We start from the raw sequence: 25742 nt of genomic DNA, 5'->3' as shown, positions 1-25742 counted from the left end.
GCACAATAGAAAACATGCCAGACAGTGCACTGAGGATAAATGGACACCAGGCAGTAGTAGGAGAAATGACCAAAAGCATAATCAAAAAATGTAGGTTTCAATGAAACTTCTAAAAGTGAGAAGATGGAAAAGCAGAAGGATTTAGGGAGGAAGCTCCAGAAGGAAGAACATAATGCTGGCTGATCCACAACTTAATGATCAGGTAAACAGTCTGACATTGGGATTAAGAGAGAGAGTAGTTGGAGGGGATGGAGAGCATTTTAATGATGTGGGTGATGATGAAAGTTTTGAAGGGGAAAGGAATTGTGCCAGAATGAAGGAGGCCATTAATAATGTCAGCTAGCATTGAAGCAAGGAAAAGGTCGGCAGGTTCTATAGACAGTACACACAGCAGCCACGGTGTGCTGGTGGAGGAGAGGGTGGATGTTTAGGCTAGTGAATGAGGTGTCTATCAAGTGGATTACTTTGTCCTTGAGTGTTATTGCAGCTGCATCCACTCAGGCAAATGGAGAGTATTCCATCACATTCCTGATGTGTCTTTTAGATAGTGGAAAGGCTTTGGGGAATAAGGTGAGACACTCACCACAGAATACCCAGTTTCTGACCTGTTGTCGTAGCCATGCTATTTACATAATTGGTCCAGGTGAGTTTCTAGTCAATGATGTCCTCTAGGGTATTGATGGTGGGGGACTCAGTAATGGTAGTGTCATTAAATGTCAAGGGCAAGTGGTTAGGCTTTCTCTGGTTGACAATGGTCATTGCCTGGCACTTATGAGCGCTGTGAAATCATCAGTGAACAGCCCCATTTCTAGTCTTCGATGGAGGAAAGGCCATTGATGAAAGCAGCTGAAGATACTTGGGCCCAGGATGTTACTCTGAGGAGCGGCTGCAACAATGTCCTGGGTCTGAGTTGATTGGCCTTCACCAACAATAACCCTTTCCCTTTGTGTCAGTTATGAAACGGGAGAGTTATTCCCCTGATACCTGCTGACTTCAGTTTTACTTGGGCTGCTTGGTGCCAAACTCGGTCGAATGCTTCCTTGATGTCAAGGGAAGTCACTCTCACTTCATCCTGGAATTTAGTTTGTGTCCAAGTTTGGACCAAGGATGTAATGAGGCTGGAGCCTAGTGGACCTGGTGCAACTCAAACGAGCAGGTTATTGGCATGCATGTGCCGGTTGATAGCACTGTTAATAACATCTTTCCATCACTTCGCTGATGAGTGGGAGTAGGCTGATAGGGTGGTAGTTGGCTGGTAATGGGACAGGATAAACCTGGGAAATATTCAGCATTGTCAGATAGATGCCAGTGGTGTAGCTGCATTAGAACAGCTTTGCTGGAGGCAAGGATCTTCAACACAACAACTGGAATGTTGTCAGGCCCTGTATCCTTTGCTGTGTCCAGTGTAAGCAGCCATTTCTTGATGTCATGTGGCATGAACAAATTGGCTTTAAGACTGTCATCTGTGATGGTAAGGACCTCAGGAGAAGGCCAAGAAGGATCATCCATTTTGCACGTCTTGCTGATATTGGTTGCAATTGCTACAGCTTTATCTTTTGCACTCACATGGTGGTGGGCTCTCCAATCATTGAGGATGGGAATGTTCATGGAGTTTCCTCCTCTCGTTAATCGCTAAATTGTCCACCAGCATTCACAACTGGATGTGGCAGGGATGCAGAGCTTTGACCTGATCCATTGGTTATGAGATGTGGGTGTCACTGGCCAGGCCAGCATTTATTGCCCATTCCTAATTGCCCTTGAAAAGATGGTGGTGGTGAGCCGCCTTTTTGAACCGCTGCAGTCCCTGTGGTGAAGGTACTCCCACACTGCTGTTAGGGAGCAAGTTCCAGGATTTTGACCCAGCGACGATGAAGGAATGGCGATATACTGCCAAGTCAGGATAGTGTGTGACTTGGAGGGGAATGCATCGGTGGTGGTATTCCCATGCGTCTGCTGCCCTTGTCCTTCTAGGTGGTAGAGGTCGTAGGTTTAGGAGGTGTTGCCGAAGAAGCCTTGGTGAGTTGCTGCAGTGCATCTTATAGATGCAGCCTCGGTGCACCAGTGGTGCAGGGAGTGAATGTTTAAGGTGGTGGTTGGGGTGCCAATCAAATGGGCGGCTTTGTCCTGGATGGCGTCAAGCTTCTTAAGTGTTGTTGGAGCTGCACTCATCCAGGCAAGTGGAGAATGTTCCATCACACTCCTGACTTGTGCCTTGTAGATGATGGAGGCTTTGGAGAGTCAGGAGATGAGGCACTCGCCGCAGAATGCCTATCCTCTGACCCACTCTTGTAGCCACAGTATTTATGTGGTTGGTCCAGTTTAAGTTCTTGGTCAATGGTGACCCCCCCAGGATATTGATGGTGAGGATTCGGCGATGGTAATGCCATTGAATGTCATGGGGTGCTTGTTGGAGATAGTCATTGCCTGGCACTGGTATGGCACAAATGTTACTAGCCACTTATCAGCCCAAGCCTAAATGTCACGCAGGTCTTGCTGCATGCGGGCATGGACTGCTCCATTATCTGAGGAGTTGCGAATGGCACTGAACACTGCCGTCATCAGCAAACATCTCCACTTCTGACCTTATGATGGAGGGAAGGTCATTCATGAAGCAGCTGAAGATGGTTGGGCCTAAGACACAGCCCTGACGAACTCCTGCAGAGATGTCCTAGGGCTGTGATGATTGACCTCCAAAAGTCATCCTCGACTGCTGACGATGATGATGATGATGATTGACCTCCAACCACCACAACCATCTTCCTTTGTGCTTGGTATGGTCCAGCCAGTGGAGAGTTTTCACCCCAATTCCCATTGACTTTGGTTTTACAAGGGTTCCTTGATGCCACACTCTGTCAAATGCTGCCTTGATGTCAAGGGCAGTCACTCACACCTCAACTCTGGAATTCAGCTCTTTTGTCCATGTTTGGACCAAGGCTGTAATGTGGTCTGGAGCCAAGTGGTCCTGGTGGAATCCAAACTCGGCATTGGTGAGCAGGTTATTGACAAGTAAATGTCACTTGATAGCACTGTTGGCGACACCTTCCATCACTTTGCTTATGATTGAGTGTAGACTAATGGGGCGGTAATTGGCCAGATTGGGTTTGTCCCTTTTTTTGTGGACAGGTCATACCTGGGCTGATTTCCACATTGTCAGGCAGACGCCAGTGTTGCAGCTGTACTGGAACAGCTTGGCTAGAAGCACGCTAGTTCTGGAGCACAAGTCTTCAGCACAATAGCCAGGATGTTGTCAGGTAGCCTCTGCTGTATCCAGTGTGCTCAGCCGCTTCTTGATATCACGTGGAGTGAATCGAATTGGCTGAAGACTGTCTTCTTTGAAGGTGGGGACCTCAAGAGGAGATTGCTTAGCTCTGTCGACAGCAAGATGTTTTCACTGTAGCATGCATGCAGTCCTGTGATAGAGCCTCACCAGGTTGGCACCTCATTTTCAGATACACCAGGTGTTGCTGATGAAATGCCTTCGACACTCTCCTAAGGCCTAGAACCTAAAAAGTCAGGAGGTTTGGAATATAATGTATGAAAATGTGAAATAATTCCATTATTTCAGCCACCTGTGAATCATGGGCAATAATCTGCCGTAATGACATCAGAATCTTCACTGTGATTTCAAAGTTGTTTTTAACTCAGCATTTTTTGCATTTTAGACAATAGCATATTAGAGAGAGTGAGAGAGAGAGAGAGAGAGAGAGACAGAGAGCAGGCAAACAGGAAGAACTAGTGTAAAAGGCTGTAATTTAATCTCATGGTTCAATTGACATCCACAAACCACTTGAGCTTCACTTCAGTGGCTCACGATGCCATCCAATTCTCTAGAGTAAATTGCAGCCTTGTTATTTATTCACTCACAATAATACAGAATTCTATATTTAGCTTATTATCGTTCAGTTTATTCAGAGAGTGCTGTGACCAAAGTGCAGCTGTGCTCGGTTTCTCAGCTCATGCATTAGAACATTCAGCCTGAGACATTAAAATAGGAGTCGCAGAGTAAGTTCGCCTTCCAAAAAACACTGCACTTAACTAGATCTGTTGATTTTCTTAAAATATTTTGTTTCCACTGTAAAAGTCAGTTAGAAAATGCTTAGCTTAACACCTTCCAGGCCCCCTTTCCATTGAGATCTTGATTTTTTTGAGCATTTTTGCTTAATGAGTTTTGATGACATAATTGAGCAAAGTGACAAGATGTACTGAACTTCACAGCGAGAGGGTACACATCAGCAGAGCAACAGCTTGTTACCATAACTACTTCAATAATAACTGCATCAATTAATTTGTGCATTTTAATTCAGTTCCCTTGCACTGTTGAGCACAGCACCATCTCCATCTCCCTGCAATTATGTTAGCAAGGCTCACTGTCCAACCAAAAATAAATTAAATGCAAACTGTAAAAACAAAAATTGAGATTATAATTCTTTGTAACAATTCATTTTTTAAATTATATCTTGATAATCACCGTTCAAAATATTTTTGAAGATGTTAAAAGTCTCACATTAAATTAAATCATCTACCAAGTATTCAGTATTTTACCACTTAATGTTAACAGCCGATTGTTAGCTCATCAACTCCACTTGCTGTACATACAATGAAAAATATATCAGTGTTTCACATGGTACATTTTAATAAAAGACCGCAACTTTGCGGGTGACCTGCTGTCAGCATGATGCATAGTCTCCTTATTCTCTAAAATCAAAGGTTTAACTCAGCAAGGATTTCATGAGAATTGCTTTCCCCCATTTATATCACCAAACATAGGTTTAAAACTCTCAGTGAGATACTTCCATTTATAGTGATCCTTAAAAAGTGAAAGTTGAGATGTATTCCTCTTCGAACCAGAATGTTCGCAAACTTGGTGTCATATTTGACTCTGAAATGAGCTTGTGACCACATATCCGCAGCATAACTAAAACCGCCTATTTTCACTTCTGTAACAGTGCCCACCCCCGTGCTGAAACTCTCATCCATGCCTTTGTTACCTCTAGACTTGACTATTCCAACGCACTTCTGGCTGGCCTCCCACATTCTACCCTACGTAAACTTGAGGTCATCCAAAACTCGGCAGCCCATGTCCTAACTCGCACCGTCCCGTTCACCCATCACCCCTATGCTTGCTGACCTATATTGGCTTCTGGTTAAGCAACGCCTCGATTTCAAAATTCTCATCCTTATTTTCAAATCCCTCCATGACGTCGCCCCTCCCTATCTCTGTAATCTGCTCCAGCCCCGCAATCCATCCCCCACCCCGAAATGTCTGCGCTCCTGTAATTCTGCCCTCTTGAGCATCCCTGCTTATAATCGCTCAACCATTGGTGGCCGTGCCTTCTGTTGCCTAGGTCCCAAGGCTCTGGAACTCCCTGCCTAAACCTCTCCATCTCTCTACTCTTTCCTCCTTCAAGATGCTCCTTAAAACATATCTCTTTGACCAAGTTTTTGGTCACCTGCACTAATTTCTACTTATGCACTAATTTCTACTTGGAGTCAAATTTTTTAGTTCATGAAGTGCCTTAGGACGTTTCATGATGTTAAAGGCACTATATAAAGACAAATTGTTGTTGTGGTGGTAGAGATGATACATGGAAGCCAGTGCAGGTTCTAAGGGGCTAAAACATGCACATCAAGAACTGGGTCTTTACAAAACCAAAATTGTTTAACAGACTTCCAAGAATTCTAAAAAATCATGTAATTTCCCTGCAATTTTTTTCCCTTTCTCTTCTAAAATCATCAACTGATGCTGAGATATGGTTCCTCAGGTGCTTGTCATCAGGCTTGTCAATTTTAATTACAGCTGGGCCAAACTCTGACCTCACCTGCATATGAACTTTTCAGCAGCAGTAACTGGATGGTGAGCAGGAATGACACTCCTGTCTGGGATTTTTTTCTCCTTCTCTAGACTAGGGACGCCAAGGCCAACTGTTAGAATCTTCTCACGATCTCAGCTGAGATCAGATAAATGAGCATAGACTGGATATCAAACCTGGGACCTTGCTAACCTGTATGGCCCAGTGCCACACTTGGCACAGCATTAACCAACTGAACTATCAGGCCAACGAAAAGAAAAACTGCAGATATTGGAAATGTGAAATGAAAATGTAAAATGCTGGAAATAGCTTCATTAGTATCTGCAAAGGGCAGAGACAGGCTAACATTTTGAGTTCTGACAAAGTGTCTAACACTTGGAACATTGGCCTATCTCTTCTCTTTGCAGATGCTAACAGACCTGCTGTATATTTCCAGTATCTTCAGCTTCTGTTTTCATTTTTGGACTATCAGGGGATTAGGTACGATGTTTAGACAAAAGCAAAAAAATGACGAAAGATTCAGCCCATGCTTCTTTCAAAAGCATCATCCTTTATTTTTTTTTTATAAAGCATTTACCTAATCTCTAATTTTGTAGGAAGCCAGAAACAGCTTGCTGCCAGTTGGTGATATCACCAAATTTTGGGTTCTTGCAGCAAGGAAAAAAAAGAGATATATCTTTTTAAATAATCAGTACAGATTTTATTAAATGCTTTTGTGTGAAGGAATAATTGTTTTAAAAAGGACAAATGAGCTGGGCAGCAGTAGAGGCAAAAGGCTGGTGCTGCAATCAGCCAGTGTTTCCAATTCTGATCATTATCCAGTGACTCCTACGAGAAACAATGGGCCCCAAGGTTTGGCTTTCCCTTAGAACGGCGCACCTCCGAGAGACACGCCTATTTCGTAGAACAAAAAGTGCGCCTATTACCTACCTCCATATTGTCCGGTATTTTTCGGGCCCTTTCCAGGTCGGTGGCGCAGCAGGAGCTGCTGGGGGCGGGGCCAAGGCGCCGCGCCGAAGAACTGCCGGCCGGGGGCGGGGCTAGCTCACAGCATCATATTTAGTGCCGGCAGCCCTGCGCATGCGCGCTGGAGCGTGCACGTATGCGCAGTGGCACACAAACATTGGCACTCGGCCATTTTTAAAGGTACATGAAGAACAATGCTGTTTGCTTTTGTGGAGCTGTGGAAAGGCTTATGAGTGATTTTTGGTGCCTGAAGGAGTACTTTTAGCAGTACTGTGGAAGAAATCAGCTGCTGAAATCAGTGAGTGCTGTTTGTTGCTGCTAAACTTCCAGAACAAATGCTGCATAGGTGCATGCAAAATAAGAACTGTGTGTATTGAAAAATCAGAGTGTCAATTCAATACAGCAATGGAACAACGTCCACCAAGAACAAAGAATTTCTTGCATGAGGAAGTGGAGACACTAGTTAATTTAATTGAGCAGAGATGGCAGGAGCTGGATACCAGCAACAGAGGTCACACAAAAGTGCCAACCAAAGAAATGAAGAAACGCTGGAACCAAGTTGCAAAACATTACTGCGCAATGGTGCATACCAGGAGATCTGGAAGCCAGTGTAAAAATAAATGGCACGACCTTGGTCAAGTAGTTAGTGTAAGTAATATTTTCATTTTTCAATGGAATCTTAATTGTAAATGTGAACATCTGTATATGTCCCACCCTGCAGAAAGACGCACTCTGTAAAAAGTTATATTTTAATCTTTGCAGAAGAAATTGACCCACAACAAAAGGGAAAGAAATCGAACAGGAGGCGGCGTGCCAAATCTGCATCCACTGACATCCTTGGAACAGAGGGTTGCTGTTATGATGAGTCGTACATGGAGAAAAACAATCAGTACTGCACAAGCTGGCCCACATGCGAGGGAGAGGGTAAGTCCTGAAAATGCATCGTGGTCCTTCACATCAACCTGCTGCCTGGCTTGCTATGTGTGAGAGTAATCATGCCACCAATCCTGCCCCCTCCTGTGCTGCTAAACATTTGACTGTTCTGATATATTTTGCAGAAGATGATGTCAATCCTGAAGATCGAGAATAAGAACCAGAAGAACCAGATGTGGATGATCCAGACCAAGGGTGGCTGCAGGCGTTGAAATGTCTTCAGGGGAGACCTTAGAACTTAACATTTATGAGCTCACATCAATCATCATCATAGGCAGTCCCTCGGAATTGAGGAAGACTTGCTTCCACTCCTGAAGTGAGTTCTTTGGTGGCTGAACAGTCCAATACGAGAGCCACAGACCCTGTCATAGGTGGGACAGATAGTTGTTGAGGGAAGGGTGGGTGGGACTGGTTTGCCGCACACTCTTTCCGCTGTCTGCGCTTGATTTCTGCATGCTCTCGGCGTTGAGACTCGAGGTGCTCAGCACCCTCTCGGATGCACTTCCCCCACTTAGGGCGGTCTTGGACCAGGGACTCCCACGTGTCAGTGGGGATGTCGCACTTTATCATGGAGGCTTTCAATGGACATCAGTGTTTCAAACCCTTGCATAGGTTCTGGTTCCAATTTCTATGGTTTCACAGATTCCAACGTTGCAGCTCCTAGCGGTGCTGGTGGTGTAATGCAGCAGTTTACACCCACTGCCCAACCGTCCCAGCCTGCGCCTCCCACTTCCATAGGTTCTGGTTCAACCTTCTATGGTTTCAGATTCCGATGTTGTGGTTCCCAGTGGTGCTACGGGTGTAATGCAGCAGTTTACACCCACTGCCCCACCATCCCAGGCAACAGCTCCCACTGGAGTGGTGCCGCGAGGCAGACCCAGGCAGAGGAGAAGGAGATTGGAAACACGCTCTCCTGAGATGCAGCAGATGTGAGTCAGGTTGTTGCATTGGGTGTGGAGAGAAATGAGCTTACCCGATCACTCGTGGGCAGCATCAGTGCAGTGGGTGAAGAAATAACGGTACTGATGGGAGAAATAGCAATAATGACACGGGAATTAAGGGAGGGAATGTCCGACGGAGTGCAAGTGATGGCACAGGCCGTCAGGGAGGGCATGCAAGTGACGTCACAGGCCCTCATGGAGGTAGCTGCTGCAATAAGGGCACACAGCCCGACCAATCAAATGACACCCACATGAAGAAGTGAACATTCACCGAGATGTGCATGAGAGATGATTGCAGCCTTTCTTTGCTGCTTTTGTTTTTGGTCTTGATGTAAGTAGTTGTAACTTTTTTCCAAATTGAAATTGTTTTGTAATTTTTGTAACTTTACAATTTATAAGTGATCTTAGGATTTTTAAGTGATCTTATAGTGTAAATGCTCTCACATTTTCTAACTTATTTAATTTTGCACCTAAAAAGTGACCTTGAAGTTTCAGTGATCGAGTGTAAATTTTTCACGTTAAAATTGTTTTGTAACTTTCAAGTTTATAAGTGATCTTAAAGAGCCATATTGAAAAGTAAAGTTTGATACAACAAATATTTTATTACACCGTGAACTTTTCAATAAAATATTTTTTCATTAAAACTGAATCATGTTCCATTAACACAACACAACGTAGGATCAATTCCAAAAAATAAACATGTCCATGCGCAACAGTTGTCGCAGAGCCCTCAGGCATCAGTAATTGAAGCATTCACGGATGAGCTGCTGGCGCAGGGCTCAAGCAATCGTTAAAGGAGCACGATGGACCGCCCTCCTCCGACCTCGTGCTCCAGCATCAGGCACTTGCATGCTTTCCTGATCGTCATCATCCACATCCTGCTCTTCTAAATTACTATCATCAGGCTCTCATATGGGTCTTCTGGTTCCACTACCAGCTCCTGCTGCTTCATGATGACTATGTTATGCAGCATGCAGCACACAACAGTGAACTGACCGACAATCTCAGGGGAGTATTGCAAGTGGCCTCCGGAATGGTCCAGGCATCGGAAACGTTGTTTCAAGATGCCAATGGTCCTCTCTATGATGCTCCACGTCGCAATGTGCGACATGTTGTACTGATGGTCAGCTTCCGTCCATGTTACGCATAGGGCGTCATGAGCCAGGTGGCGAGGCCGTACCCTTTGTCTCCCAGTAGCCAACTCTGACCTTCTGGCTGCTGCTGAAACATGTCAGATATAACGCTGTCGCGTAGGATGAACGCATCATGGGTGCTGCCAGGGTATCTTGCATCGACCGACATGATGCGCTGCTTGTCATCACACACGAGCTGCACATTGATGGAGTGGAAACCTTTTCTATTCCTGTACTGCTCGGAATCCTCACAGGTGCTCACGAGGCGATGTGGGTACAATCAATGCAACCGTGTACCTTTGGGAAGCCAGCAATCCTGGAGAAGCCCACACCTGTCATACATTGCTTGACCGGTCATTGGGAACTTGATAAAGTCATTCCTCCACGCATACAATGCAGCCGTGACCTGGTGAATGCAGGCATGTATTGCACGTTGAGAGATGGCGCACACATCTCCAGTTGTAGCTTGAAACGATCCTGAGGCATAGAAGGAAAGTGCAGCTGTAACCTTCACTTCAACAGACAAGGCAGTCAGCGTTCTGCTTCTCGGTTGTAAATCTGCTCTCAGCATATCACAGATCTCAACGACATTTCTCTGCGGAAACACAGCCTTTTGACACAATCAGCCTCGCTCATGTCCAGGTACGAACGCCTGGCTCGATATTGCCGACATGGGTAAGGCATCCTGCCATCAGCCTACGGGCTATGATGTTTCTGGTGCGGCGAGCACTAATCAATACTCTCCTATGCAGTGAACTGATGGAGAACCATTGCATAATCCGTGGTGTTGATAATGCAGCACCCATATTTGAAGTACAAATTAAATTTTTAAACTTGCTGGCTGGCTCTCCATCCTGGTGCTTTGCACGCCTCCCCTATCCCCTGGCCGAACGGCCGAACTCGTCTCCGCAGTTCTGAGCCTGCTGCTGCCGGGCAGTACTGACGTCCTCTCGCCTCACACCGCCCCTATCCCCTGGTCGAACGGCCGAATTCCTCTTCGCAGCTCAGAGCCTGCTGCTGCTGCCGGGCTGTACCTCCGTCGCTCTCGCCGCCCCTATCCCCCGGCCGAACGGCCGAACTCATAAACAGCTCGGTGCTTGCTGCTGCTGCTTCAGAAAGGTAGGAAAATTTAATTTATTTTTTATTTGATTTAATTATCATTTATTATACATGATGGCTCTTTATTTGTAGAAGTGAAGTGTTAAATGGTTGTAAAATTCCCTAACTTTACTCTAAGTTCCCTTCTCCTCCCCAATCTCTCGTTCCCTGCGCCTAATTTATAAAGTGTAGGCAAGGTTTTTCTGAGCGTACAAAAATCTACACTTACTCCAAACTAACTTAGAATGGAGTAAGTTTTCGCTGCCTAAACTTGCAAAAACAGGCATAAGTGGCTAGACACATCGGCTTTTGAAAAAAAAACTGTTCTAAAATGAAACTATTCTAACTCGCTAGAATTGGAGCAAACTAAATGCCGAGAATTGCAACTTCGAAGATGCTCCATTCTAAACTAGCTGCTCCAAAAAAATAGGAGCAACTCAGGCCGAAACTTGAGCCCAATGTATGCGGGCATTTGGTGAGCTCAGAATCTGGCTCAGCTGTGATGGCCCCCACAGTTAAATAGCCTGCCATTACTCACCAGTTAGGCACACCTGCGAAAGAATGGGCGACGTTCCAGAGAACTGCCAGCACCTGTGGAACTGTACCCAAGCTCCACCAGAACAGCAGTGGGGACAAGAGAAGGAAGCTGGAAAATCATTTATTTTTCTAAAATTATTTAAAAATGAATTGCAGAGTGCTGCAGCTTTAATTACCACTCAAAGACAACACAATGAAGTGCAAACCGTGAGACGTCAAGATAGGTTCTAGCCAGCCTGTATATTAAGAAGAAGAGACGAGACTCATGACAGATGATAAAGATTCTAATTCAAATGCATCACGCTCTGAGGCCCTCGCCTTTTACTGAACACTTCACCACATTTCCCATCCTTCCTCCCTTCCCACAAGAAATAAAACCTGATGTTCTGCTTTTCAAAAGTAACATTTGCTTTATACAACGTGACCAGATCGCCTCACAATTGGGATAAGTATTACCGGGAAATACCCCGAATAATCTGTTGCGAGGTTTTAATCATTCATGCATCCTGTGGAGTGGGGAGGATGGGAAATGTCGAGCACCAACAGCTCTGTGGTGAAGTATTCAGTAAAAGGTCAGGATCTCAGAGCGTGATGCATTTGAATTAGTATCTTTATCATCTGTCAGGAGTCTCTTCTCCTTCTGGACATACACAACTGAGCATTTTCCCAGTAAATGTGGTGATTTTAGTTGAGGATGAAAGGTTGACAAAGATTAAAAACATTTTAGATGCAAAATGTAGATAAATTAAATGAATTACAAAAAAAGGTAGTGTCCTCTTTTATCTCTGATAAGGAGAGTAACGAGCCTTAATGCACCAGTAAAATGGCACACACACCGAATGAAATATCAAATCTGCAAATTTATCATGTCATACTATATCTCAGTTATTCGATATAGGTACAGCACAATTACATACCAATACCATGGGATTTATCATCATCATCATGGGCAGTCCCTCGAAACGAGGATGACTTGCTTCTGCGCCGAAAACGGATGAGTTCACTGGTGTTTCAATGAAGGACCTACTATTTTGGCTGCCGAACTACATCCTGAAGGGTGGAAGATGCCTGTGCGTGGATTTTTTTCACGTGTGGTGGCCGTTGCACCCCAGCCACCACACGGGCTTGACAGAGCTAGGTCTTGGTCCAGTGGCAAGGGTTAACCAAGAATTTATACAGCAACTTTGGCCCATAAATGAGCTCCACAACCATATAGGCTCCAGTTTCATTATCAGCTACACAAACAAATACAATAGCACAAACGCAATGTGTTTTGGAGCACAGCATGCCCAGTTACAAAATAAGTTAAATACATAGGGACCGAACTTGGTGGAAGCTAACGGTACTTTGGGCAGGAGTTTCATAGAAACATAGAAAATAGGTGCAGGAGTAGGCCATTCGGCCCTTCGAGCTGCACCGCCATTCAATGAGTTCATGGCTGAACATGCAACCTCAGTACCCCATTCCTGCTTTCTCGCCATACCCCTTGATCCCCCTAGTAGTAAGGACTACATTTAACTCCTTTTTGAATATATTTAGTGAATTGGCCTCAACAACTTTATGTGGTAGAGAATTCCACAGGTTCACCACTCTCTGGGTGAAGAAGTTTCTCCTCATCTCGGTCCTAAATGGCTTACCCCTTATCCTTAGACTGTGACCCCTGGTTCTGGACTTCCCCAACATTGGGAACATTCTTCCTGCATCTAACCTGTACAATCCCGTCAGAATTTTAAACGTTTCTATGAGATCCCCTTCGTAAAAAAGTCCTTGAAAAACTGCCCAGCGGCAAAAAAGTGACTTACGCCGTGAATCTGGGCGGCAGCAGGCGGGAGCTCCCAAATGTGATCCTCGCCAAAGTGCCGCCGAGGATTGAGTTGGGCCCAGGGAGCAGCAAGCACATAAAAATAAAAATTTACACAAAAAAACCCACTGGAAGACCTTCAGGGGATCCCATCGACATAAATCGCTGAAAAAAAAGTTCACTAACCATTTTTTGCAGGTTTTCATACTTGCCGTTGGGGTTAGACCTGCCTCCCGTAGCGGTCCTTCTCCCTGCTGACGCCGACTTCTGCCCGGTGGAATCTGCCAGCTCGGCGGGCGGGAGGACACTTACGCGCCTTGTGCGCTAGCGGCCATCAGTTCCCAGTGGTCCTCCCCCCCCACCGGCGGGAGGCCTAGTGGAAACTAGCACAGAGGAGAGATCGCCGAAAAAACTCGGCGGTGGTAAGGCCCAAGTTCGGACCCATAAGGTTACAACACAGAAACAAGCTATTCAGCCCAACCACCTCATGTCAGCATTTACCCAAGCAAGCAAACGGATCTGATCATATTTATCCACTCTGCTGCCATATCCCTTTGCCTTCATCCACCTATCCAACATAATTTTGACAGCCAACATAATTTCGGCCTCAACCACTGACCCTAGAAGTGAATTCATGTGAAGACATTTCTCCTGTCTTCTGTTATAAATCTCTTGCATTTAATCTTACAATAATGGCTTTTTGTTCCTGACCAATTAACTACTGGAAACAGTCTGTTACTATTTATCCTGTCCCATCCTTTCATAATTTTAAACACTACTATGACATCTTCCTGTAATCTGCATTGTTCTAAAAAGGAACCCATTTTCCAAATCTTTCTTCATATTTGTATTTCCTCATACCAGGCAACATCCTAGTGAAACTGTGGTGTACCCTCTCTACAACTTCAATACCCTTTCTATAGTGCACACAATACTCGAAACTGAGGTCTTAGGGTCGAAAGGCGGTGCCACTGTTTGAATGCTTCACCACTTGCCATGAGACTGGCATTTCCAAACGCCTTTCCCAGTCTTGGCCCCCTCCCCTGCAAGTAACCACTCTTCTCTGGTTTTGTGCTTTCAGATAATGACTCAGACGGCCAGGTGCCTGCACATCAGCCTTCCACTGTGGGTGACGGTGGAGAAGAGGCGGCAGCGGAGGACATCTCTCTGGACAGGACGGAGGCTCCAGCGGCCTCAGAGAGCGGTGCCAGCAGCTTTTTGACAGACGGCGTTGTCGGGGAGTTAGAGATGGGTGATGCTCCAGACCCAATGGCCTGCAGCAATGCCACGGGGTGGGGGGGGGGGGGGAAAGCAGGGGGCCTGCTCCCCGGAGAATGAGTGCACACCTGAGTAATGCTCAGCAGCACTCTGATGAGCCCGAACAGTCATTGGGGATGCACAGCGATCTGCTGGGTGCATTTTCAAGGGTGCCCGAGAGTCTCGCTGCACAAGCTGTGAGGATGGAGGAGTCCGCCTCAAATGTTGCACTTGCTTCTCAGCAGCCCTTGGAGTCAATCCTTGGTGGATACCAACGGATGTTGGATGCTTCAAGTGACCATGGGGTCCCAGACATTGTGGCAGGGTTATGGCTGACATGGCAGAAGCCATTGAGCACCAGGCTGACGCTATGGTAGGCCTGCATACTGTCATGTCGTCAGTGCGTAGTGGCATCAATCAGCTCTGTGGTGTGCTGGAGACGCAGTCTGCGCTGATGCAGAACCAACTTGATGCCACATAGGCACTGACCACCGCCATCGTGTCTGGGGCCACATAAGTTCAATGGCGACCTAACGTTGCCAGATTGCTCCAGATGCTGAGGCTCTGCCCCGGGGAAGTAGCAGCGTGTTAGGCCTGTTGGAACGTGATGTCCTCTCAAGATGACATCATTCTGCCTTTGCCTCTGCCGCTCTCTGCAACCCATCCACCACAGAGCGCTGCCGCCCATGCCGAAATGATGCAGTCCGCAGCCAGGCCTTCCAGGGCCCGAGCTGGTGTGGAACGTCCTGTTAGGCCATCAGCTGTGGCAGCGGCACCAACAGAGCGACCTTCTACCAGCCTTGTTGCAGGCACTGAGACCCTATTGAGGAGGAGCAGTAGGCGTGGGAGGGGGGGAGAAGAGAAGGGGTGGGAAAGCACTCAGAAAGACCCGGTAAAGATGTGTGTGCTCGTTGCCAGAGATGGTGACCTTGCTCAAATATGAACTCATGTAAATAGTTGCACTTGGATGAGCCATTAAAGAATTGTGTGATTGTGGCCAGAGATGCTGTCCTTGTTCAAATATGTAAATAGCTGCACCTGAATGTGGGTGAGAATGTTTCAAGGGGTCTGGTTTCAATTATTGTTTGCTGTGGATGATGGCGTCCTTTTGTGCTTCTTTACAGCACATTATGTTTTTTGTTGTCAATAAAAATAATTTTAATTTGTCACATTCTTGTCTTGCCATTTATACATACGGAAGCTTAGATGGGTGGGACGCGATGTCTTCAGCAGATCGGCAGGTGAACAGGCTAGCCATTCGGCATATCTTGTATCATTCACTGGAATCGATGCGCGATGAGTCTCTGTTGAGCAGCCCTTGCAGCCGCAGCAGTGTCAGGCTGCCTCCTCCTTGGCTGAAACTCCTCATCTTCCTCCTCATCGTCGTCCTCCTGAGGTGCAGCTGTCATCCTGACTGGTAATGGCTAACCCCTCATGATGGCCATGTTGTGCAGCATGCAGCACACAACGGTGAGATGGACACGATCAGGTGAGTACTGAAAAGCCCCTCCAAAGCGGTCAAGGCAGTGGAAACGCTGCTTCAGAACCCCAATAGTTATTATGGTCCTGGTAGCGATATGGCTGGTGTTGTAGCGCTATTCGCAGGTATGGTGAGATTTTGGAGGGGTGTCATCAGCCAGGTGGCGAGACCATATCCTTTGTCGCCGATGAGCCAGCCACGCCCTTCATGCGATGGCCGGAACAGTCGCGGCACACTGCTCTCCCGCAGGATGAAGAATTGTGGCAGCTGCCAGGATCCCAGGCATTCACAGCGAGGATGATCTGCCTGTGATCACAGACCAGCTGAACATTGAGGGAGCGGTAGCCCTTTCAATTGCGAAACACCTCTCCATTGTGAGACGGGGCCCGCAATGCCACATGCGTACAATCATTGGCCCCCTGAACCCTGGGGAAGCCCGCTATCTTGGCAAAGCCATGGAAACGCTGATCCTGGCTCTCCCTGGACATACTGAACTTTATGTAGTCCATTTCTTGGCTGTGGAGAGCGTCGGACACCTGGCGAATGCAGCAATGTACGGCAAACTGCAAGATGTTGCATATATCGCCTGTAGGGGACTGGAAGGAGCCGGTAACATACAAGTTGAGGGCAACTGTCACTTTCACTGGCACTGACAGCGAGGTCCTGGTGCTGATGGCAGCTTCGAGGTCTGTCTGCAGGTGGTGGCAGAGCTCGGTAACCACCCCCTTGCGGAACCGCAGCCTTCCTATGCACTGCTCCTCGGACATATCGAGGTAAGTGTAATGTGCACGGTAAACCCTGCGTCTGTACGGCCTCCTGCCCCGAGGTCTGGGGCCTCTCCTCTGGCGTGGACCCACACTGGCCTGAAGCCGTCTCTGTAGCCGACGCCTTTAGAGTCTTTACCGCAGGACGACGTGGTGGGCCATCATTGCCCCCATTAAGTTGCAGAAGGTAGCTACGATATGCTAGTCACTAATGGATCTGATCTGAAAGCCACCAATGTTTGTGAAATGCTAGTTGTGAAGCTGAGTAGTCGCAGCCCACAAACACCTACACTCTGCGAGGGGAGAACGCAGCACTGAGCATGACCTTTGTGGCCCGGCTACAACTCCCTTTAAATACCGCCCCAGAATCTTTACCTCGACTTGTGAACGCCAACTTTTTGTGGCGTGTTCCCTACCAGCCAGTAAATGAGGTGGCAAAAGTGAATTTGCCAAGACCGGTGCCAAGGAGGCATTGCACGCGTACTGGTGACAGGATTTCCATGGTGGTAATCGGTGGGATGGCAAATCTTTACGCCCTTGAAAAAGCAGAAACGAATTTCCCATCAGACGGCACCCCCGCCGAATGCTGCTACCCAGCCGCTTACAACCCATTGGCGTCTCTCCCAGGTGGTATCAGCTGGCGGTTGCAACTGAATTTCGAACCCTTAAGGTTTTATATAGGCTCATTATATCTCTTGGCTTTTATATTCTATACCTCTTGGGAATAAACTTCAAATTCTCTTAGCGTTTTTCACAGTCGTATAAACCTGAGGTGCAATCCTTTAATGTCCTGTGAACCTGTACCCACAAGTCCAACTATTCGTCTATAGCACCGAACCTACTTCCATTCAGAGTATAATTACTGCTGTTATTCTTTTTACAAAATTGCATCACCTCAGGTTCTTGTCTGTTTTTGCCAGTCATAGAAATCTTCACCTCCGTGTCTACCCAGTATTCAGCACCCAGAGGAGCCACGGTAGTAACTCGGATCGTGAAAAAGCAATTTCTCTTGGAGTCATTTGGCACAAAATGTGATGCACGTGAAACATGGTGAGTTTTTTTTAAAACTGCAGAATTGTATCGAACACAGTGCCACACTGGAAACTGACCCGTGAAATTATAATGGGGAAGAGGAAGAGCTTCTGGAGTGGATCAGGAATTGGTTCAGTCATACAAAGCAAAGCGTAGCTGGATCAGAAAGTAAAATGATGAGCAGCCAGCTTCAGGGATTCGTGTGGAACTGAGGATATAAACAAAGTGGATACAAAAAGTGAGAAAGAGGGAGGGAGGGGAGGACTGGAAATAACAGGGGGCAGCAAATCAAATCCAGAGGGATCTGAATAAATTGGAAAATTAGAGTGACAAGTGGCAGACGTCATTTAATTAGATAAATTCAAGGTGATGAGACTGGGAAAAGGGAACAAGTAGTGGGAATAAATGGTAGTAGATTGCTACACACAGGAAAAGGATCTGGGATACTGATTGTGGAACACACTGCCTCGGAAGACAGTGGAGGTGGATAGTGTTAGCAAATTTCACACGGGTTAATTTTTGACAAGGAAAGCCATCGAGGGATGCAAGAAATGCAAGTTGACATGTCAAAATCTGCTCCACAGCACAATGCAATTATATCGATCCTTGCCTGTGCCAGAAATAGCAACAATTGTATTGGGGTGAGAAATTATTTTGCAACTAAATATTTGTAATTCAGTAGTTTTTGTATTTCATCACTGAATATCTACTTATATATTTTTTTTAATTCGTTCCTGGGATATGGGTGTCACTAACAAGACCAGCATTTATTGCCCATCCCTAATTGCCCTTGAGAAGGTGATGGTGAGCCGCCATTTCAGAGGGCAGTTAAGAGTCAACTACATTGCTGTGGGTCTGGAGTCACATATAGCCCAGATCAGGTCGGGATGGCAGATTTCCTTCCCTAAAAGGACATTAGTGAATCAGATGGGTTCTCATGACAATCTGATAGTTTCATGGTCACCATTAGTGATACTAGCTTTTTATTCCAGATCTATTTAATTAACTGAATTTAGATTCCTCAGCTGCTGTGGTGGGATTTGAACCCACGTCTCTGGATCACTAGTCCAGTAACATAACCACTATGCTACTGTACCCTATAAAATAACTCGATAACATGGACAATTCAGAGTACATTGTTAATGAGTTCCACTGTTAAAATATAATCCAAAATGGCAGAGTTTACAACTCTGGACTCTTTGTTACCTGTGGAATGGTGGTGTGATCATCCTGGCACTTGGCTAATGGTATGGCAAGTGAGATCAATTCCTTCATCGTCAGTTTCAGAAGACCCAAGTTGGAGCCCTTGGGTTCAGAAGACACCAATGCCTGCACAGGGGGAAAAATAAAATGTATAATCAATCTATAAGACCCCACTTATCCTTATACCCTTGAATTGGAAGGTTTTTCCTTAAGTTATATATGATTTAACTAGCTTTGGTTTCCCTTTACCATTTAGTTCTCCCTCCTCAATCTGCACATACATGTATTTGTCATTCTTAGTATAAAGGTAGAAAAATAAACTGCAGACTCCTCTACATTTTCCAAAGCAAAATGCAACTTTATGAAACAGCTTGAAATTGATGCCTTATCACAGCACAGCATCCTTAAAGAGTGAACAATTAATTCCTCCCACATCAGACAGGCAGCTTCCACCTTGTTCTGCCGAGAACTGCAAACATATAATTATTGGTTTGAACCCAAGCCAAAGCAGAATTGGAAAGAAAATATAATTACTAGGACTGTTGCTCTATTACCATCTACATTTTCATAACATGTTACATAAATTTATACTGCTCCAAGTGAACTTAACAAAACTTAGAGGTTAGTTATTTTGTCCCTATTGTATTACTTTACAGTAAAAAGATTTCAGATCCTCACACCTCCAATGATAAGGAGTGGTCTCTCCGCCCACCTCAACAACAGAAATCCTCCATTGATTCATAGAAGGCAACAGATGATAAACTGTGAAGAAGAGCATTAACGACCAACGAACCCCACCACTCCCATACCTGAATGTAAAATGGGATTCCAGCACTGCGTCGAGTGGCACACAGTTTGGAAGCAGGAACACTGGATTTAATTTCCTGTAGCACCTCTTCTAGCCACCTCTGAGGTAATTTCTGCAGATCCCTATTATTACAACTAGAAATAGGAAAAAAGGCAACAGTTTTAGCACATTCAGTTTTGGTTGCTTTTAGTCTCCCCCTCCGCATCCCCTTCCCTCCTCCAAAGTCATCCTTACATCCATGCTATCATCTTCAGTCGGCAGACCAGGATGGCACAGCCTAGACTCTGTTAGGACCCGAATATGAATAAGTTATTCAGTGTTTTCAATCGTTCCGGCGTGTGCTTTGTTACCTACGGAGAAGCCCAATCCAATATTGCAGGTGGTGCACTTCCTGCTCAAAATAAGTGTCATTTCCTGCCCACCAAGTTGGAGGCTTAGGCACCCCAAAAAATGGGTGCAGAAAGATGAAACCTCTAGGCCGAAGTCTATGGAAACTGCTGTCCACACATAAATAGGAGGTATGTTGGGAAGAAGTTTTAACATATCACTCTCAACATTAAACCCATTTTCCTCTGAAGTGTATTTCCAATGTTTTCTGTTTTTAGTAGTGTCAACTTTGAACTGCCAGAGGCAGAAATGACTTAGAGCACCATGTTAAGAAAAATAGAAATTTTTATAAGTTTTAAACTTAACTGCTAAAAGTAGTAACTGTCCTTTAACAAAAAATAATTGAAACTACTTTCTGAAGGACGTTCAGATCTGGAAAGCTCTTTGGCATTTCTTTCAGGATGCAGGGCAGCAGACCACCAAGGTTATTTTAACAGAATCCCCCTCCCTCCCTGTGATCTCTTCCACCAAGAAGGACAGGGACAACAAGTCGTCCATTTCATCTGGAAATGCAAGAGCGCTCTTATCATCATGTACTTTGATGAAAAATAACTAGGTCAGCCAAATTACAGCAATTATTTGCCTGCAGTTAAATGGGTTATTTGAACAACGAAGTGCAGGTTCAGTGACGTACGTTTTCTATTATTCGCTATCCCCTTGGGGATTTGTCAACATTTTACTTTTAGAAGTCATGTCTAAACTTGTTGGTACCCATTTATTTGATGCAGATATATAAGTAAAGTTTATATAAAAAATGATTATTCTTTCACATTCTCTGAGGCAGTCCCTCGGAGTTGAGGATGACTTGCTTCCAGGTGACTGATGAGTCCAATGCGGGACCTACAGTCTCTGTCACAGGTGGGGGAGACGGTGGTTGAAGGAATGGGTGGGTGGGGTGCTTGGGTTGCCGTGCGCTCCTTCCGCTGTTTCCGCTTGGCTTCAGCTTGCTCCCGGCGAAGAGACTCGAGATATTCGGCGCCTTCCCAGATGCTTTTCCTCCACTTTGAGCGGTCTTGGGTCAGAGATTCCCAGGTGTCGGTGGGAATGTTGCATTTTTTCAAGGAGGCTTTGATGGTGTCCTTGAAGTGTTTCCTGTGCCCACCTGGGGCGCGCTTGCCGTGTCGGAGCTCCGAATAGAACGTTTGTTTTGGGAGTCTCGTATCGGGCATGCAAACGACGTGGCCCGCCCAACAGAGCTGATCAATGTGGTCAGTGCTTCGATGCTGGCCTGAGCAAGAACACGGACGTTGGTGCGCTTATCCTGCCAATGAATTTGCAGGATCTTGCGGAGGCAGCATTGGTGGTACTTCTCCAGTGCTTTGAGGTGCCTGCTGTATATAGTCCATGTCTCTGATGCTACTGGACAATGAGTTCGGTGCTGGGTTTAAGGTCCTGGTCTTCAAATACTCTCTTCCTCAGGCAACCAAAGGCTGCACTGGCACACTGAAGGTGGTGTTGGACTTTGTCATTGACGTCTGCCTTTGTTGATAGTAGGCTCCTGAGCTATGGAAAATGGTCCACATTGTCCAAAGCCTCGTCGTGGATTTTGATAATCGGGGGGCAGTGCTGTGTGGCGGGGCCAGGTTGGCAGTGGACCTTTGTCTTACGGATGTTTAGTGTGAGGCCCATGTTCTTGTACGCTTCGGTGAAGGTGTTGACAATGGCTTCGAGTTCGGCCTCCGAGTGTGGGCAGATGCAGGCATCATCTACGTACTGTAATTTGATCATGGAAGATGGGACGACCTTGGAACTGGCCTGGAGGCGGTGGAGGTTGAACAGTTTCTCGTTTGTCCTGCAATTTAGCTCCACTGCAGCGGGGAGCTTACTGAGGGCGAGGTGGATCATTGCAGCAAGAAAGATCGAGAAAAGCGTTGGTGCGATGACGCAGCCTTGCTTGACCCTGGTTACAGGGTCTTCAGACGGGATAGAGAGGGGGTAAAAAAAGGAGGGAATGGGTCGCAGAATTGATTAAAGAAACAATTTACAGCTGTGAGAAGTGATATGATATTAGAGGGGAACATCAAACGAGGCCATATGGGTTGAATTAAAGAACAAAAAAAGGGCGATCACACTACTGGGAGTGCACTATAGACCCCCAAGCAGTCAGAAGGGGATAGAAGAACAAATATGTGGGCAAATTGCTGTGAAGTTCAAAAACTATAGAGCTGTAATAGTGGGGGATTTCAACTCCCTAATATTAACTGGGAAAAAGGTAGTGTGAATGGTACAGAGGGTGCCGAATTCCTAAAATGCATTCAGAACTTCTTTAGCCAGTATGTAACAAACCCATGGTCGAGTGTGGTCAGTGCTTCGATACTGGGGATGTTGGCCTGAGCGAGAACACTGACGTTGCTGTGACTATCCTCCCAGTGGTTTTGCAGGATCTTGCGGAGGCAGGACTGGTGGTACTTCTCCAGCGCTTTGAGGTGTTTGCTATACATAGTCCACGTCTCTGAGCCATATAGGAGGGTGGGTATCACTACTGCCCTGTAGACCATAAGCTTTGTGCCAGATTTGAGGTCCTGATCTTCAAACACTCTCTTCCTCAGGTGACCGAAGGTGTGCTGGCACATTGGAGGCGGTGTTGGACCTAGCCATCGATGTCTGCCCTTGTTGATAGTAAGCTCCCGAGGTATGGAAAATGGTCCATGTTGCCCAAGGCATCAAAGCACTGAGCATCCAGAAACCAAGCGCAGACAGCGGAAGGAGCGTGCAGCAAAACCAGACTCTCCACCCACCCTTTCCTTCAACCACTGTCTGCCCCACCTGTCAGAGACTGTAATTCCTGCATTGGACTGTACAGCCACCAGAGAACTCATTTTGGGAGTGGAAGCAAGTCGATTTTGAGGGACTGCCTATGATGATGAACAAGCCCAATAAGGGAGGGAGCATTTCTGGACTTGGTTTTGGGGAATGAAGAGGGGCAGGTGGAAAGGGTATGAGTGGGAGAGCATTTTGGTGCTAGTGATCATAATTCAGTAAGAATTAGGGTAGTTATGGAAAAGGACAAAGGGGGACCAGGAATAACATTTCTCAATTGGGGTAAAGCCAATTTTGCTGAGGTGGGATTTGGCCAAAGTGGACTGGAAACAGCTACTTGATGGTAAATCAGTGTCAGAGCAGTGGGAGGCATTCAAGGAGGAGATCCTGAGCGTACAGAGCAAGTATGTGCCCTTAAAAAGCAAAGATGAGGCTAACAACTCTAGAGTCCTCTGGATGTCAAGGGAGATAAAAACAGAAGATCAGAAGAAATAGGAGCAGGAGAAGATCATTTGGCCCCTCGAGCCTGCTCCGCCATTCAATAAGATCATGGCTAATCTGATCGTAGGCTCAGCTCCACTTCCCAGCCTGCTCCCCATAACCCTTTATTCCCTTATCGCTCAAAAATCTGTCTATCTCCACCTTAAATATATTCAATGACCCAGCCTCCACAGCTCTCGGGGACAGAGAATTCCATAGATTTACAACCCTCAGAGAGGGACACTCAGTAAGATAATGGGACTAAAGGCAGATAAATCCCCTGGACCTGATGGCTTGCAGCCGAGAGTCTTAAGAGAAGTAACGGCAGGGATTGTGGATGTATCGGTTGTAATTTACCAAAATTCCCTGGATTCTGGGGAGGTCCCAGCAGATTGGAAAACTGCAAATGTAACGCCCCTATTTAAAAAAGGAGGCAGACAAAAAGTGGAAACTATAGACCAGTTAGCCAAACATCTGTGGTTGGGAAAATGTTGGGAGTCCATTATTAAAGAAGCAGTAGCAGGACATTTGGAAAAGCAAAATTCGGTCACGCAGAGTCAGCATGGATTTATGAAAGGGAAGTCATGTTTGACAAATTTGCTAGAATTCTTTGAGGATGTAACGAGCAGAGTGGATAAAGGGGAACGAGTGGATGTGCTGTATTTGGACTTCCAGAAGTCATGTGATAAGGTGCCACATAAAAGGTTACTGCACAAGATAAAAGTTCACAGGGTTCGGGGTAATATTAGCATGGATAGAGGATTGGCTAACTAACAGAAAACAGAGAGTCGGGATAAATGGTTCATTCTCTGGTTGGCTATCGGTAACTAGTGGTGTGCCACAGGGATCAGTGCTGGGACCCCAACTATTTACAATCTATATTAACGACTTGGAAGAAGGGACTGAGTGTAACGTAGCCAAGTTTGCTGACGATACAAAGATGGGAGGAAAAGCAATGTGTGAGGAGGACACAAAAAATCTGCAAAAGTACATAGACAGGCTACGTGAGTGGGCAAAAATTTGGCAGATGGAGTATAATGTTGGAAAGTGTGAGGTCATGCACTTTGGCAGAAAAAAATCAAAGAGCAGGTTATTATTTAAATGGAGAGAGATTGCATAATGCTACAGTACAGAGGGACCTGGGGTAATTGTGCAAGAAACACAAAAGGTTAGTATGCAGGTACAGCAAATGATCAGGAAGGTCAATGGAATCTTGGCCTTTATCGCAAAGGGGATGGAGTATAAAAGCAGGGAGTGTCTTGCTACAGTTGTACAGGGTATTGGTGAGGCCACACCTGGAATACTGCGTGCAGTTTTGGTTTCCATATTTACAAAAGGATATACTTGCTTTGGAGGCAGTTCAGAGAAGGTTCACTAGGTTGATTCCGGAGATGATGGGGTTGTTTTAAGAGGAAAGGTTGAGTAGGTTGGGCCTCTACTCGTTGGAATTCAGAAGAATGAGAGGTGATCTTATCGAAATGTATAAGATTATGAGGGGGCTTGACAAGGTGGGTGCAGAGAGGATGTTTCCTCAAATAGGGGAGAATAGAACTAGAGGGCAAAATCTTAATTTTAAATGTGCGGCCCTTATTCTGAGATGAGGAGGAATTTCTTCTCTCAGAGGGTTGTGGATTTGTGGAATTCACTGCCTCAGAGAGCTGTAGGGGCTGGGACATTAAATAAATTTAAGACAGAAATAGACAATTTCTTAAATGATAAGGGAATGAGGGGTTATGGGGAGCGGGCAATGAAGTGGACCTGAGTGCATGATCGGATCAGCCATGATCGTATTGAATGTTGGAGCAGGCTCGAGGGGCTGTATGACCTACTCCTGCTCCTATTTCTTATATTTTTATGTTCTAAGAAATTTCTCCTCATCTCAGTTCTAAATGGGCCACCCCTTAATCTAAAACTATGCCCCCAGGAGTGCAAACATCCTATAAGAACATAAGAATTAGGAACAGGAGTAGGCCATCTAGCCCCTCGAGCCTGTTCCGCCATTCAACAAGATCATGGCTGATCTGGCCATGGAATCAGCTCCACTTACCCGCCCGCTCCTCATAACCCTTAATTCCTTTATTGGTTAAAAATCTATCGATCTGTGATTTGAATACATTCAATGAGCTAGCCTCAACTGCTTCCTTGGGCAGAGAATTCCACAGATTCACAACCCTCTGGGAGAAGAAATTCCTTCTCAACTCGGTTTTAAATTGGCTCCCCCGTATTTTGAGGCTGTGCCCCCTAGTTCTAGTCTCCCCGACCAGTGGAAACAACCTCTCTGCCTCTATCTTGTCTATCCCTTTCATTATTTTAAATGTTTCTATAAGATCACCCCTCATCCTTCTGAACTCC

At 45.9% G+C, this 25742-nt stretch overlaps 1 protein-coding gene across 1 annotated transcript in view; it reads right to left on the bottom strand.

Annotated features, from left to right (window-relative positions):
* The window catches only part of thada (THADA armadillo repeat containing), a 559310-nt gene that overhangs the window by 404355 nt on the left and 129213 nt on the right, over positions 1 to 25742 (bottom strand). Inside the window, exons 22-23 of the mRNA XM_070889374.1 lie at positions 19765 to 19897; positions 18959 to 19081 (exon numbers count right to left, since the gene is read on the bottom strand). Coding sequence (XP_070745475.1) covers positions 18959 to 19081; positions 19765 to 19897 — 256 coding nt within the window. The remainder of the gene's footprint in view (positions 1 to 18958; positions 19082 to 19764; positions 19898 to 25742) is intronic.

The sequence above is a fragment of the Pristiophorus japonicus genome, chromosome 9, assembly GCF_044704955.1.
Source record: "Pristiophorus japonicus isolate sPriJap1 chromosome 9, sPriJap1.hap1, whole genome shotgun sequence".
NCBI classification, from domain to species: Eukaryota; Metazoa; Chordata; class Chondrichthyes; family Pristiophoridae; genus Pristiophorus; species Pristiophorus japonicus.
Note: the sequence above shows the minus strand (reverse complement) of the source record. Positions and strands in the feature narration are given on the sequence as shown.